This window comes from Uranotaenia lowii, chromosome 1 (genome assembly GCF_029784155.1).
Source record: "Uranotaenia lowii strain MFRU-FL chromosome 1, ASM2978415v1, whole genome shotgun sequence".
Taxonomy (NCBI): Eukaryota; Metazoa; Arthropoda; class Insecta; order Diptera; family Culicidae; genus Uranotaenia; species Uranotaenia lowii.
In genome coordinates, this window is record NC_073691.1 from 156,198,586 (window position 1) to 156,214,807 (window position 16,222).

At 36.6% G+C, this 16,222-nt stretch overlaps 1 protein-coding gene and 1 long non-coding RNA gene across 4 annotated transcripts in view; one reads left to right on the forward strand and one right to left on the reverse strand.

Moving 5' to 3' along the window:
* LOC129740646 (sodium-independent sulfate anion transporter) overlaps window positions 1–11,263 on the forward strand; it is a 61,589-nt gene extending 50,326 nt beyond the window's left edge. For all 3 annotated transcript variants that reach the window (XM_055732393.1, XM_055732394.1, XM_055732392.1), the window contains exons 6-9: window positions 9,184–9,538; window positions 9,604–9,906; window positions 10,001–10,146; window positions 10,421–11,263. In XM_055732393.1, the coding sequence (XP_055588368.1) occupies window positions 9,184–9,538; window positions 9,604–9,906; window positions 10,001–10,146; window positions 10,421–10,777 (1,161 nt within the window). In that variant the 3' untranslated portion in view covers window positions 10,778–11,263. The remainder of the gene's footprint in view (window positions 1–9,183; window positions 9,539–9,603; window positions 9,907–10,000; window positions 10,147–10,420) is intronic.
* On the reverse strand, window positions 3,350–5,431 carry LOC129740649 (uncharacterized). The gene is made up of 6 exons (XR_008736314.1): window positions 5,259–5,431; window positions 5,000–5,171; window positions 4,408–4,568; window positions 3,891–4,069; window positions 3,570–3,835; window positions 3,350–3,511 (listed from the first exon to the last, which is right to left on the reverse strand). It is a non-coding gene; the product is annotated as an uncharacterized LOC129740649 (long non-coding RNA).
* Window positions 11,264–16,222: the final 4,959 nt, after the last annotated feature.

Here is a 16,222-nt window from a genome sequence, read left to right on the forward strand (position 1 = left end):
GCAATTCAGAACTGCAGCTGCAGCTCTCATTTCAAAGTTGTTGATTTTGAAGTATGATGAGGTTTGATTTAAAAAAATGCTCTCTAAAATCTAAATTTGGATAAATTTTTACAAATTGCATTTATTTCTGGAAGGTGTAGCAAAGCACAACGGGTCAGCTAGTAATAAATAAAAAGTTACATATTTTTCCATCTTACCTTTCAACCAACTACTTCGCTTACCTTGTTGTTCTTACTTCCAACTTCGACTTTATAATAATGAACTGTATGTTTCCATATCCTTAACCTGACATTTAGTTTATAACTGACAGGCTCACATACTCCTTACAATAAACATTCAAGATTTTGATTTTGATTACCAAAATTTTCTGCAACCTGGACATAATTCCTGAAAATCAAATTGCATTAATATGCGCAAATGTTTCATTCAATGCGCTTGCATAATCCCTATCAATCGATTGATTCTAAATTAGGGTGGTCTAACCGGTTTTACCGAAACCGGTAAAACCGGTAAAACCGTCCATTTTCCAATACCGGAAATACCGACTTTTAGGACGGTAAAAAACCGGGATTTCCGGTAAATTTTTCATCAACTTTTCATCATCTTTTCATCAACGGCACTGTAATAAAATTGACACAGCTAAATGTTTTTTTTACCAAATATGTATGAGTAGAAATACTTATATTTTGTTCAATCAGTTTCAAACTCTAAGCTCAATAAACCTTGCTACAAGGTTTAAGTATATGAGATTTGATTGTTGCTAACACTTGCCGATGTACTTTTTGAATTAAAGCTAGAGTGGCGTTTAAAAAAGCATTGACAAGCTGCCATCTCTCACTCAGATGAAATATTTTCATGAAACTTTACACATTTCAGTTCAGCTATCGAACTAACGCTTCACAACATTTCAAGACTGTACAAGTGAACAATGACTGAAAAAAGAAACAGCTACAAGAAATTTAATATTGCTTGATTATTATATCACAGTAGTTTTCATTAAAAAACTTGAATTTGGTCAAAAGATGCGAAAATGTTTAATCTATAAACAGGCCAAGTTTTTCCAAATCGTTCTAAACGGTAAAGGGCTTTCAAAAATTAAAAACCAAAAATGTTGATAAGAAACTTCCTACTTTGTTTTAAAAATTAAAATGTTTCAATAGAGCCAGCATTTAAACACATGTTGAAATATTTGTATGAAATTTCTCTATCAATATTTTCAAGTTGATTGATGAATCTCTGTTGTTTTTATTTTTAATGCTGTTGAAGCATTTTCTTTTTCCGACAAAGCAGTAAAAAAGTTTTTATAAATTTGCAACAGTATTATATCAACAAAGAGCGTATGGATCAGAACCAAACAACTATATTTATTGCTGAATTTTGGCTGATTTTTTAAAAGATTTTCTTTTCTATTTGTTTGTTTTAATTTTGGAAAGGCAAACATAATGCTATCACGACCTAGGTTGCGAGGATTTCATGAAAGTCTATAAAAACTTTTACTTAATCTGTAAAATCTATTCTTCAATACTGTTCTACAGAGTTTAGGACAAAAATTCGTCGCAAACTATATGAAACTTCTATCATTTCTGCATTCTCAATGTGAAATTAAAATAATAAAATGACGATGATAAATATCATGATTATCAGGAGGGTGATGATAGATTTATTACAAAGTGATAATTTAAAGGCTTAATGCAATATTTTTCAATTGAAAATGTTGCAAAATCTATTGCGTTATAAATTCTACGCATTTTATGCCATTACTACTGCAATTAGACGGAACCTTTTTATGAATTCGATATACTTTGAAAAATACCGGTTTTACCGGTTTTATCGGTTTTGAAAATTCCAAATACCGAAATACCGGATTTGAAAAACACCGGTAAATCCGACCACCCTATTCTAAATGCGTATAATACCTGGAATAGTAAGGGAATTTTTCCGAAAGTATTTGGTTTGCTAGTGACGACACTCATGCGCACGCAGCACACACAAAATGAATGAAACTTAATAAAAAAATTTCAAAATTAATTTATATTCACCAGAAATTCAATTCCATACTGGAAAAATGAAAATATGAAAATATCTGTAGAATCTATTGGAAATAGTTTAAGACACCGCACGAGCTTACGAACGAAGATGTAGTGCCTTTTTAACCCCTAATTCCCCAATATTTTGTAAACAATCCAGGAAGCAAAACTGATTTGAACAAAACTAATTTGGAATTGACTGTCATGTGTGTTTTTTTCCGAGAAATCAAACGAAGGCTTTTTGAGCCACCGCACGCATCGGAAACTGGAGTTATGGCCATTTTACCCTCAATTTCCCAACATTTTTAATACAGTTCTGAAAAAGCTTGTTCGGACTGGACAATTTTTGAGAAAATAAGACCTTTCTAGTGTGGAGTCGAATTGAGGCTGTTGGAACCATAGCATGCATTGGAAAGTGGGGTTACATCTGTGTTCCCCTAAATTCCCCTTAATTTTCTATCAATTTAGAAAAAAGCATTTTCGGACTTGCTCGCCGAAAGGAGCCCTGACTTGGTCCGATCCTAAGTCAAATAAATTCGAATCATCTTCCAAGTGTGATCAGGAGTTCAAAGCGCAGATGCTTGAATATTGTGAAGATTGATGAACATAGTACATAATTATTTTATTCAACTTTATTAACTCCGAACATACATTTACATTTTCTGAATTAATAGAGAAATGAAGGGAAATTGAGGGTAAAACATTCATAACTCCAGTTTCCAAAGCAGGTGGTAGCTCAAACAGCCTTCATTCGACGATTCTTCGGGGAAAAAAATCACACAAAATGGGTCTCTTTTGGATACAAATTTGTTGTAAAAATTTTAAATGTTTTTACTTAACTATTTCAAAAATGTAGAGAAGTTTAGGGTAAAAACAGTCATAAACCCATTTTTGGAAGCGTGCGGTGGCTCAAACAGCCTTCATTCGGTTTCTTGAAAAAAAAACACACAAGATACACACTACCAAAAAAATCTGTAAAAATACATCACATAAGATGTAAATAAAAAGAAGCATCATATATGACGGAATTTTCAGTGCGAGATGTATATTAAGCGTCTGTAATTTGAAAAAAAACCTGTAATCTTAAACTCGCATGGGAAATTCCGTCATTGATGACGTTTCTTTTTGATTACATCATATGTGATGTAATTTTACAATTGTTTCAAGGCTTTTTCGTTTCCAATAAGAAATCAAAGGAAAAAGTTGTTTTTCAATTGTATTGGCATTTGTTTACATTTTAATAATAACATTGAATTCTAAACTTGAAGATAATTACACAATTGACCCTCTCATTAAAATATTTTCAAAATCTACGTTTACGATGCACTTTCGAATCTCCTTGAAAGCGCAGCCACTACGGCGGCTTCGCATGGCAATCAGATACGCTCTCCTTTCGGTCATTGTCCGTCTATAGCTTTACGAATGGCACCTGCTTAGACTTCTTCTGGAAAACTGCTTCCATAGCTCACATCGCTGAACGAAATCTGTTGAAGAAGTAAATAAAAATAACTACCAGGCATAATAATTTAACGGAAATCTCACCTGAACAACCAGCAAAACTTCGATTAGTTTTTAAAGCAAATTTCCGATGGATAAGATTGTATTGCTTTCCAAAGGAAGCACTTGTATAGATTCCGTTCGCAGCGTAAATTTTATCGACTGGCACAGTTTTTTTGAAATGTTGCCACGTGAAACGTTCGCTGCTTGGAGTAAATATTGGCTCATCAGAATACCAAATTACATGCAGTAGCATCAAGAATGCTCTTTTAATACTTGGTTCGGACCGCGAAGATAGTTATTGTAGGGTGCTGTAGGGAAAATTTAAAATTATTGCTTGTTGTTTCAAAAGCTTATTATACTTACTTTTTTCATCAATATCAAGAAAAATAAAATGATCCAGAATGAGAGTAATTCCTGTCGGGAGAGTGCTTCTTCTGTTTTCTGAATATGCTTCTCAATATTATCTTTATCCACATTTTCTTCAGTTTGCATTCCGCTGACCCTGATGACCACCTCATCCGACTTTAACAAATACGGAGTTCCTGTAAAACAAGAAACATGAATCAAATTACTCTGTTTATTAATATTAGGCAAAGTTGTTAATCTAATTTTTGTATTGAATTCTGGAAATATTTTTGAAAAAGGGATATTAAAACACTAAATGAAAAAAAAAAAACAAAACTAATATTGATATTCTTAACTCCAATAGAATTTTCAAGAAATCTGATTGCACACATTAGAAGATTAATCAACTCTTATCTACTAATGTGTACAATCAAATTTCTCGAAAGTTCTTATTCACTGGTGGCAGCAGTATGGAAAATTCTTTTCTAGATCCGGTTTTTATAACTTTAGATTCCAAAGTTATATAAGAACTTACCTTCAACAGTCGTTAGATCTAGTTGTGCGCCTGTTCAGGAACAAAACGACATCGCCAACTCGAGATTGAATTTTGAATGTTTGATGTAGTTCCGATAGATTCGGGATTCAAATGCTCCTTTTTTGCCAACTATTTTGTATTCATTAAAGAATCTTATTTTGCTAGAACAGAAATAAGGTAAATTAACACACTACCGTTTATTTTGTAAATATTATTTTTAATTATTAAATTAAATATTTCTTCGGAATTCTGATTCTAAAAAAAATTCTCGTTTAAAATAATCTCGTCTTTAAACTCTAGACGTTCTATTAAAAAAATGATTTGATATCGTTTCAGAATTATTGTTGATATTGAAGTCTGATTAAAATATTAAAATTCATTATAATTAGAAGCTACGAAATTTACAATCAAATTAAATTTCTTAGCCTCAAAGTTGATTTTTAATATCAAAATGTATAAGGTAGTTAAATATATTATCCATTTAGAATAAAATTTGAAAAAATGATTAAATAGCTTGAACTTTATTTTGGTTTCTATTTTTAATAAAAATTCAAGGAAAAGTTCTCACAATGGGGAGAGACATTGCACTTACCTTAGACTGGTTCTTGATTAATTTGTGGGTTAGATGAAACTCCAATTCACAATACTTCTGTCGTCCATTTCGAATTCCATAAGACTGACTGCATGCAATTTTTTGTAAATGGTCCGTCGACGGTTTTGTCCTTTTGTCCCAGACAAACGAATTATCCACTTGAAGCACGGATCTGCCGAAGGGAAATAATTATCATAAAAATAAGCAGTCCTCACACCGAGAATTACGACAAACTTCCGGCTTTGGCACCGGAACTTACCGTACCGCACGACTAAATCGGCTTAACTCAAAAATAGATGCACAAAAAGCTTTTCTGACAAAATTTTGGTTGTTTACTCTTGCTTGACTGTTGTCTCGAGTTTTACCGTTTTGTTTACATCGGCTATTTTCTTATAAGAATTATCTCGGTGTAACAGCGTACGGCGTAAAAGGTGTAATTTGCGGATGCTTAAATCACGGATTGATGCTCGAATCACGAATAAAAACACTGATCAACTTTGTAGCAACTTTTTCTCAAAATGAAAAGTTATGTTTTTATTTATCACAGACAGAGTTTTAATCGCTGCATATAAATAACATTTAAAACTGGAAATTGAATTTTCAGTGCTGCTGAGAATTCAACGTCTTTAATTTACATCACAAGAACGGGATCGGCGTCATGTGAAATTATTGATTTTAAATTTCAGTGTTGTTGAGGAATCACACTTTTAAAAAATATTTGTAAAATTACATCACATATGATGTAAACTAAAAGAAGCATCATAAATGACGTAATATTACATGACAAAGTCGTGTTCTATGTCATGCAATATAAGTGTTATTAGATTCCAGTGTTGTAAACAGTTCAATCATTCTTTATTTTGTAATTTTACATTACGAAAATGAGTTCTTTGTAATGTAATATTAAGGGTTTTAAATTTCAGTGCTGTTACGGATTCAGATTTTTTTTCTGTGTATGTCTCATTTCGTATAACATTTTCAAGTCCGAACATGCTTTTTCTGAAATAGTTTGAATAGGGGGAATTGAGCATAAAACAGCCTTTACTCTATTTTACGATGCGTGCGGTGTGGTCCAAATAGCCTTCATTAGATTCCTCGAAATAAAATCACACTAGATAGGTCTATTTTTTTAAATATTTCTAGTCCATATTAGTTTTCTGGATTGCTTACAAAAAATAGGGGAATTTGGGGTAAAAAGGATCGCCGCTCGTGCGGCGTTTGAAATCATGTCCAATCAATTTTCCGGATATTTTCACTAAAGGAAGCGGTAGTTTGCTCTGACAAATGAATATTTAGACAGGATTTCACATTTTTATTTATCATATTTTTGTAAATTATTGCGGTAATGTAATCACACCACTAGAACCGGTATAAAATTGCTTTTCTGGTGAATGTAAATATTGTGAAAATTTCCAATATGCCAGATTGATTTCAAGTGTTAGACGATCTAGAAAATTGTAAGTCGATAAATAGTTAGTAAAAACAGCTACCTTTTTTATTATTATTATAATATTTATTCATCGAACATTTTGTTTAAATGAATTAGAATATAAAACAAACACCAATCAGATAGAATTAAATAGACTGGACTGGCGAACACGACGAATAAAACGACTAGCTGGTTCATTGAACTGGTGCAGATGTTCAGCGTCCTGGAATACTCGCATCATCGCACTCAATGGCTCATTATAGCCGTAGGATGTTCGGTGGACTCGATTTGATAGTAACGAGTGAGATCTTAAGGTTCTTAATGGCGCACTAAAGCATATCATTTCCAGCAAGTGTGGTGACTGGACCTCACCGTTCAATACTTTAGCGACGAATGTTGCTTGTTGAATCCTTCGGCGGCGTTCCAGTGTTTCAGGATGGTGCCATGGCAGATGTCGTAGGGCGAATCTTAAAAAACGCTTCTGTATGCGCTCAATTCGTAAGATCCAACACAGCTGGTAGGGGGCCCAGACAATTGCAGCATGTTCTATTATGGATCGGACGAGTGCACAGTAGAGCGACTTCAAGCACAGCGGATCAGTAAATTCTCGTGCTATTTTTGAAATGAAACCAAGTTGTCGATTGGCTTTATTTATAACGGTTGTTCGATGGCTGTTGAACGTGAGCTGTGCATCAAGGGTAACACCTATATCGTCAACTTCCAATACCCTTTTAAGATGCTGATGATCGATGCTATAGTCGTGTAGAATGGGTGATTTTTTTCGATGGAAGGTTATTACATAGCATTTAGGGATACTAACCGATAACTTATTCAGTCTACACCATTCACTAAACCGATCGAGCAGCGATTGGAGCTGGGCACAATCCTCGGTGCATTCTATTGGGACATATATTTTCAAATCATCAGCATATGCAATCTTATTTCCATCATCCAAACTGATTATCAGATCGTTGAAAAACAATACAAACAGCAGAGGCCCAAGATTGCTTCCCTGAGGCACCCCAGACCGATTTATGAAAGGAAAGGATATGCTATCACCAAATTTAATTCTGATACACCGATCTGTGAGGAAGGATTCCAACCAAACAACCATGTTCTCATGAACACCAAGTTTAGATAGTTTGGCAAGCAATATTCTGTGATTAATCCTGTCAAATGCAGCCTTGATGTCGGTGTAAACAGCATCTACTTGGTTTTTACACTCCATCTGGTTCAGGCAAAATGATGTGTATTGCAAAAGGTTTGTACTCACCGATCTACCAGGCATAAACCCGTGCTGTTCAGCCGCAATATATTGGGATGAAGCTTGCAATAGAGCGCCACTCACGATGATTTCGAAAAGTTTAGAACCTGCCGACAAACTGGTTATACCTCGATACTGCTTTACGTCTCTTCGATCGCCATTTTTAAACACTGGAAACATAAACGAATTTTTCCATTTTTCAGGAAATTTACGTTGCTGAAAAGATCTGTTGTAAATTCGTGCTAGAGGCATTGAAAGAGCTTCGATGCAGCGGCAGTAAATTACAGCTGGAATTCCATCAGGTCCAGGAGCGAATGAGGATTTCAATTTCCTCGTGGCGTGTACAATTAGCTCTTGGTTTATCACAAAAGTGTTAAGTTCGATAGCATCGGCTGGGACATGATAATTGGCTTCGCTGCACTCAGTTTCGGAAGAAACAGTGTCTGAAAACACCGATCGAAAATGCTCTGCAAATAAGTTGCAACAGGTATCCGGGGAGTTACCAACAGCATCATGGTAGAAAACGGAAGTAGGTAAAGAGCTCGTTTTACGTTTTGAGTTTACGAAAGTCCAAAAACTTCGCGGATTACTGCGTAAACTAGATTGTAAGCGTAGGACGTGGAGCTTATATAACGATGCGTTTAGTCTACGGTAAGCGACGCTTGCTGTTTTGAACTGTTGTTGAAAATTCTCTGTTCGATTTTTTCTCAGTCTGCGAAGACAAGCATTTTTTTCCCGTCGTAGTTGCCGCAAGGTGGGCGTGCTCCAAGCGGGTGTCATAGGCGCTTTAAATCTGGGAACATGCGAATCCAACCAGGTACAGATCAAGTTGCAGAACGATTCTGTCATAGCATCAACTGATGAGTCTCCGAAAACTGCATCCCAGTCAACACTGTTCAAGTATTGAAAGAGCAACGAAAAGTCTATCTTCCGAAAATTTAAAGGCTTATTCCTAGGTTCGGAGGTTTTTCGAGAACCGTAATTGGTGGACATAGTAGCAGGTAAATCGAAGACGATAGGTGGGTGATGCAAGTCTATCGGTACGAGTACATCGGGAGCATTTCTAATTACAATTAGTTCCTCACTAGAACCAAAAACAAGATCCAGTATCCGACCGAGGTGATTGCTGATAGCGTTGAATTGATTCAGATTGAGCGAATTCATTCCATCGATCAATGAGGCAGCGGCAGCACTGATGGGTGTAACATTCAAGACCTTTGAAAATTCGTCAAAATTCTGTGTTTTGTATTTTGAGAATTTAAAGGTGCCAAAATGTGTCAAACTACGTCAACTTTCCAATCCTCTTTTCAAAATTTCTCTACTGTGACTAACACAATTTTGACGTTTCACTGATTTAAAAATACGGTTTTACTTTCTTACATTTTTTGTGATCACGATCTTTAAAAATATTCAAACAAAAAAAAAAATCCTTGTGCGCAACTTCTAACTTCAGCTGTCGAAAATAAGTTAACTTAAATTTTTTCATTACAGATCGTAGCCGGTCTGAAGGTCGGCCCGGAGGACGATGACTACAAATCAAAGAAGCATCGAATCATAAACAAGTTCATGTGGCTGGTGGGAACCTCCCGGAACGCCATCCTGGTGGTCGTTTGTGGTGCCATCGGGTACGTGTTCCAGTCGTCCGTTTCGGCTCCATTCAAGCTGATCGGGGACATCCCCCCGGGCATGCCGGCCTTCCAGGCGCCTCCCTTTTCGCTGGACGCCAACGAAACGGGTCACGGACGGGGTGAAGATTTCGCCGAGATGGTTTCCAGTATGGGTTCTGGGTTGATTGTGGTCCCTCTGATCGCCCTGATGGAGAACATTGCCATTTGCAAAGCTTTCTGTGAGTATTTTTTTTTTGAAAATAATTTTTCATGAGTATAATTTTGTAAAATTCTAAAAAAATAGCTAATGGCAAACCGGTGGACGCCACGCAGGAGTTGATCGCCATCGGAATGGCCAACATTGCCAACTCGTTCGTACAGGGTTTCCCCGGAACCGGATCTCTGAGTCGAAGTGCCGTCAACAACGCGTCCGGAGTTCGTACCCCGATGGGCAATATCTACACTGGCGCTCTGGTTATCCTTTCGTTGCTCTTCTTCACGCCCTACTTCTCGTACATTCCGAAGGCCACCCTGGCTGCCATCATTATTGCTGCCGTCGTTTTCATGGTGGAAGTGAAGGTCGTGAAGCCTATGTGGCGTACGAAGAGTAAGTTTTCTATTTGTAGATTCAAGTTCGTTGCTTGTCTCTCGTTCAGCTTTCTCATTATTTATCTTCCTTCGATGGAAATTTCTTCCAACAGAAAGTGACCTGGTTCCTGGATTGGGTACCTTCATCGCCTGCCTGGCGCTACCCCTGGAGATGGGAATCCTTCTGGGAGTTGGACTGAACGTTGTCTTCATTCTATACCACGCAGCTCGTCCCAAAATTTCAGTCGAAAGATTAACGGTAAGCCACACGCTGTCCCGTAAACTGGAGAGTTCATTTATCACATTTTTTTTCAATTTTTTTGCCAGGGGTTCCCTTTTTGTTTCATTTGAAGGTTTCAAAATTTAGCTTTAGCTTTACAATTCTGAGATAAGGAATATTTAAAATACAGACAGACATACAAAGTTATTGATGGTTTGCCGAACACTTTTCCTCGTGATCAATGTTTCCACAGTTTACGGTCCCTGAAAATTTCCAAGAACTTTAACACCAACGTCCATTTTTTCCATTTCAGAGCCCTGGGGGTACCGAGTATCTGATCATAACGCCGGATCGCTGCCTGATCTTCCCATCGGTCGATTACGTGCGGAACCTGGTCACCAAACAATCGATCCGGCAATCGCTTCCGGTGGTGATCGATTGTTCCCACGTGTACGGAGCAGATTTCACGGCAGCCACCGTCATCGACAGCCTGACCCAGGACTTTGCCAAACGCAATCAGCCTCTGTTCTTCTACAATCTGAAACCGAGCGTCTGTGCCGTATTCGAAGGCCTTTCGCCGGTCGACTTTGTTGTGTACTACCGCGAGGAGGATCTGGATGAGCTAATGCGGGAGCGTGCCTACAAACCGAAGGAAGTGCTCAGCGCTTAGCTAGTAGGATTCGGAAATGATATTCGCAAACAGTATTAAGTGAGATGCACCGTTAATGAAACTGGTTCGGAAATCTACGGGAAAACTGAGTTCACAGTAGCAACGATATTCCAAGAATTGATGCACCCAGACAGAATACGTTAAGAAATGATGCCATTCCAATGAAATACAAAAAAAAAACGGAGCCAGCAGCCAGCCGGACGAAGAGAGTCCAAAGCAGCGATGGGGGCCGGCATTACCCTGTTACCTAATAATCGCAAGATAATAAGTTCATCCCAACGATCACTATCCGGTCGTTGAGCATCCTCAACATGGAACATTGTGCCGGCAAGATGAAAATGCGCACAATCAATAATATCGATAAAGTTGTTTTATTTAATTCAGTATAGCGTCGAACGACGAACTAAGCTAGGATCGAGTCAAAATGTAACTGTTTTTTTTAAACGAGTACTTAGATTATTCTGTGATAAGGTTGTAATTTATCAAATAAACGAAAAATTAAAAAAATCCGCTTCATTCCATCCATTCACATGCCCTTTTATTACTTCATGCATTATTTCGTAAAGGAAGTTAAGTAGCATAAAATTTTTAAAAACTAATTATATTTGCTATCTTTTTCCTAACTGTGGAATCCCGAGGGGCCCGTTTTCAGGGTTCTCTCGAGACTGGTACACAACTGACATCATCGAAACCTAGCTACTTAGAGGGCCAGTTGTACGAGCGATTGCTATCGCTGATGATCCTTTTCTGGCTGTGAGAGCCAGAAGCATATCTAGGATGCCACACTGACCTACTATCTTTCCATCCAATATTGAACTGACTTGTGATTCTATCTAAATATTCTGAATCTGTATTCTGAATCTTAATCTAATTTCTGATTCTGTATTCTGAATCTGAATTCTGAATCTGAATTCTGAATCTGAATTCTGAATCTGAATTCTGAATCTGAATTCTGAATCTGAATTCTAAATCTGAATTCTGAATCTGCTTTTTGAATCTGAATTCTGAATATGAATTCTGAATCTGAATTCTGGATTTGAATTCTGAATTTGAATTCTGAATCTGAATTCTGAATCTGAATTCTGAATCTGGATTCTGAATCTGAATTCTGAATCTGAATTCTGAATCTGAATTCTGAACCTTGTAGTGACCGGACGATATATATTCCGCTTCGAATCAAACGATTACGGAGATAAAAGCAAAAACCGATATCCGCTTTGGTTAGCCCTCAACCGAAAAACGCATGTTTCCGTTACAAACATCGTTTCTTAACTGACTTTTTCTTCCAACATTCACACTCACAGTCACATAACATTTCATTCTACTAGAGATATTGTAACCGTTTGGTACATTTTATTTATTTGTGACCTCGTCACAAACTCTAATCATGACTGTACCGCGTTGTGAACGCGTCCCGAGTAGCCCAATACAGGGTAAACCATTCCTTTTCCCAATCTCCTGCACGCAGCCACTTTCTCTCTTAGGCCGATGACATAGTGAATACGATGCGATGCGATGCGGTGAATGCGATTCAATGCGGTGAACCACATTTGATGAAAATGTATGTGAATCGCTAAAACCTGACATACTCAACGCGGCGAAGCAGATGTCAATTTGTTCCGCCGCTCGAGTTCGCGTAGGCTGCGTCCGTAAATTTTCCGCCAATTCGCATCGCATCGCACTCACTATGTCATCGGCCTTAGGGTTATCCACGGGCGTCAAGTTTAGGCAGGGTTCGTCACGGGCAGAGTATTTGAATTATAGGGTACCGTAATCATGCGTGAACGTACCCCCACGCCGGGAATGATGACGTAGTTGTTATGAGATTCGTCATACATTCCATAGGAATAAAAAATAAATCTACGTTTTTCGTCATTTGGATACAAAAGTTCAGTAATTAGTGTTAAAGAACTAAAGTTAGTGTTAAAACAATTGATTACAGTATGAAATGTATTGAATAAAGAGCTTGGAATCATTCCAAAACTCGAATAAGAAAATAGTTACGATAAAAGATGATTTATCGATTTCATATTTTACTGTTAACGAACTCAAAATTTGCGTTTTAAATGATTCATTAGAACTATTAAATGTGTCCTCATGCGATATTTTCAATTTTTAAGCTAAGAATTTGCTTAGAAATAATTCCGAGTAATAACAATTTCCCCGAATAATTAGACGTTTCCGCGGTAAATTTGCATTTTATGCAGAACCGCAAACCAAACCGTGTTTTTTAAAGAAGCTGATAAATCAGAGAAGTTGAATTTATGAATTTGAGGACAGTAGCATACAAGTTACTTTTTTTTTGTAAAAATGGTTTTATTCGTACAAAATATAACAGTTTACAAGATATTACATACATTCAAAAGCAAAATCAAGATTTTCAGTAGTTAACATATTTCTAGAGTATAATACAAAGTTAACATATGTTATGAACAATTTTAGAGCTTTATTTTTAGCTTCTCGACTTTTCGATTTAAGTTCTGGGAAAGCAAACATGTTATAGGAGATATTTCTGCCTACAATTGGTTCCAGATGCAGCTTCAGATGATTCCATAGGTGGCCGATTCGGGTACAGGATGAAAATTTGTGTTCCAACGTTTCCATTACATTCGGACAATGTTCACAGTTAGAACTGCTAGCCCTTCCAGTTCTTGCCATTAGAGCACCATGGGGAATTTTCTTATGCACAAGGAGGTACAGTTGGGATTTTTCTTGGGAATTCAAAGTGGATTTGTGTATGTTTCGCCATATGAGCTTCCATGTCACGTGTGGGTGTTCCTCGACGACTTTTGGCTTATTCGAAGATTGTCTGTAGTACATGTAGAGAGCTGAAGCTGTCGGTTGATCTTTCAGTCGAAAGTTACTGGCATAAATAATAATTTTTATGGAAAAACTGAAGAATTCGGTACAATGCTTGCTTCTTTTCATAACAACTACGTCATCATTCTGGAAATCTGCCAACCAATATGGCGGATGAGGTAACCTGTTATTTCGAAGAACTTTGCGTCACGGGGAAGTGTTATTACCCGGAGAGCGACGCACCCGCGTAAAATTGTTGCCGAGAATGTATGTGTGCGTCGGTCGGACAAATGTTAACGCTTTCTGTTCGTCGGCTATGGCATGGCTTGTTCTTTCTGTCCGTGACCTCATTAGAAAACGGAAGTGCGCGCCGTGTGTTAAATGTAAAATTACAGTTTTATATAAATTGGTGTAAAAGGTTTTAAAACTTATTCTAACTAATTACAGATTAAAAGAAAGCTAAGTGTAAGAAACACGAAAAGTTTAGTACGGTTAACAAACAATTAAAATCTAATAGTACGGTTAGTAAACTAAAAATGTTATTATGAACGAAACGGTAAAATGTGGTTAACTTTTACTTCAATTTTTCTTAACATGCAGCTACAAAAGTTACTGTTAAAACAATGCGTTATAAGTGTTAAAATTGTATATCGAAAAAAAAAACATAAAGGAAAAAGGTAATTGAAACACAAAATGTAAAACAATGTAAACACGTGGAAATTGTAGACGTCACTGGTATTCTAACCTCATTGGACAGGTCCAAGAGGGCCTTTTTTTTCTTCCCTATTTATAATTTAAACAAGCTTGGCAATTCCTGCGGAAGCACGGTGACACAACAAAACAACGGACAGAAAAGAGGTATCAGGACATAACATAACCTGATTCACCTACGATCGTATCATAACCAAGCGATCGGATTAACATCGAGCAAATCAATCGACAACGCACGATCAACAACAAAACATCGGATTTGCAAAAGGAGTTCTGTTTACTCTCACACAGAACGGTATTTCTCGCCAGGTAGAGTGTAGAAGATCCCAGTCCTGAATTCGGGGAATTATTATTTTTAAATAATAATAATAATAATAAAAAAAAAAAAAAAATAAAATCATAATAATAGGCTTTAAAAAAATCAAATCAAATCAATGGTTCAAAATAATTCGGGCTTAGCCAAATTGGACCGTTGACCCTAATGATTAGCACTCATACAGTGCATTCATGCCGTGATAACGAAATATCAACACGGCTAGCGCATCGATAGAACCATTGCGCGCAATAGGGAAGCTTTCTGGAGCTTAACGTACGCCATATTTTGCCCGTCCGGAGTATACGTGTTCACCACATGTAGACTTCGGACCAACCAGATTTCATTGTATAGGTTAAGGTAGTGCCACCTCTATCCCGGTACTACTTCTCCTAAATAATGAAATGTTGCAGGGTAAAGTATGGTGTACGTTAATAAGTTTCCTCGCAAAAATGCTCTTTCGCTCTTTTCAACATCTGTAAATTTTCTTCTCACTTCTCTATCCATCTTTATCAATTTCATAACTACTTTTCACCGATATGCCGAAAAATAAATTTACAAAATTAATTAACGGTGGTTAACTTATCTTAAGAATCTGAATTCTGAATCTGAATTCTGAATCTGTATTCTGAATCTGAGTTTTGAATCTGAATTCTGAATCTGAATTCTGAACTTTTGTATCTAAATTCTGAATCTGGATGCTGAATCGTAATTCTGAATCTGAATCAGAATTTTGATTCTGAATCTGAATTTTTGTCCTATTTTAAATTATTTTTTTTTATTGATAGATTGACGTCTTGGAAAACGTTAAAATTATTCTGAAATTGGAAAAAAAAATCAATTTGAAATCTGATTTCCGAGCCAGATCATCTTATTTTGAAAGAATATTAGAATTTCATTATCTACGTTGATCATTTGAATTCTGGATCTTTTCTATGATTTAAGCTCATAAATTAGGATACCTTAAAAACATATATGTGGGGATTCATTGAAAGTATTGTCCGTTATCCCCAAACTTCCGGTAGGTATATAGAAAAAAAAATTCTAACTGCAAAAAGGCATCCAATTTTTGCTTCGCTTTCTTTTTTTTGCAATGAACCGATTCGCTATCCTCGAATTTAAGTTTTTTCTCGTTAGTTTGTTAATTTTTTTTTCATAGAGCATGTGATATGATGCGATATCAAACTTTAACATCTCAATTCTTCAGCATATTCGAATGATGATTTGAATGAGCCGTCATACCCAGGGGGGTGACATCCCTATCCTTTGTCATTGATTTTGACAACCATCAAAATTTGACATTTTGCTGTCAAAGAACCGGACTAGATGTCAAATTCTAGAGAATTATGAATGATTGCACACTAACACAACAATCATTCTGGTTCCTCATTGGTTGAAATTTTGACTTTTCAACTATGTACTGCTTTGAGAGGAAAACACCATAAACGTTTCTCCCGATGGATAGAAAAAAAGAAAAAAAATTCTTGTTCGCAAGAAGAACCAGATTGCCACCCCCTGGTCATACCCGAATGGTTATATTTTTTTGTGCGTTGAAATTACATCCTAGCTGAATAGTCCAATTTTAGCGTGTTTACTATTAAAGAACACCCTGCGCATTTTGG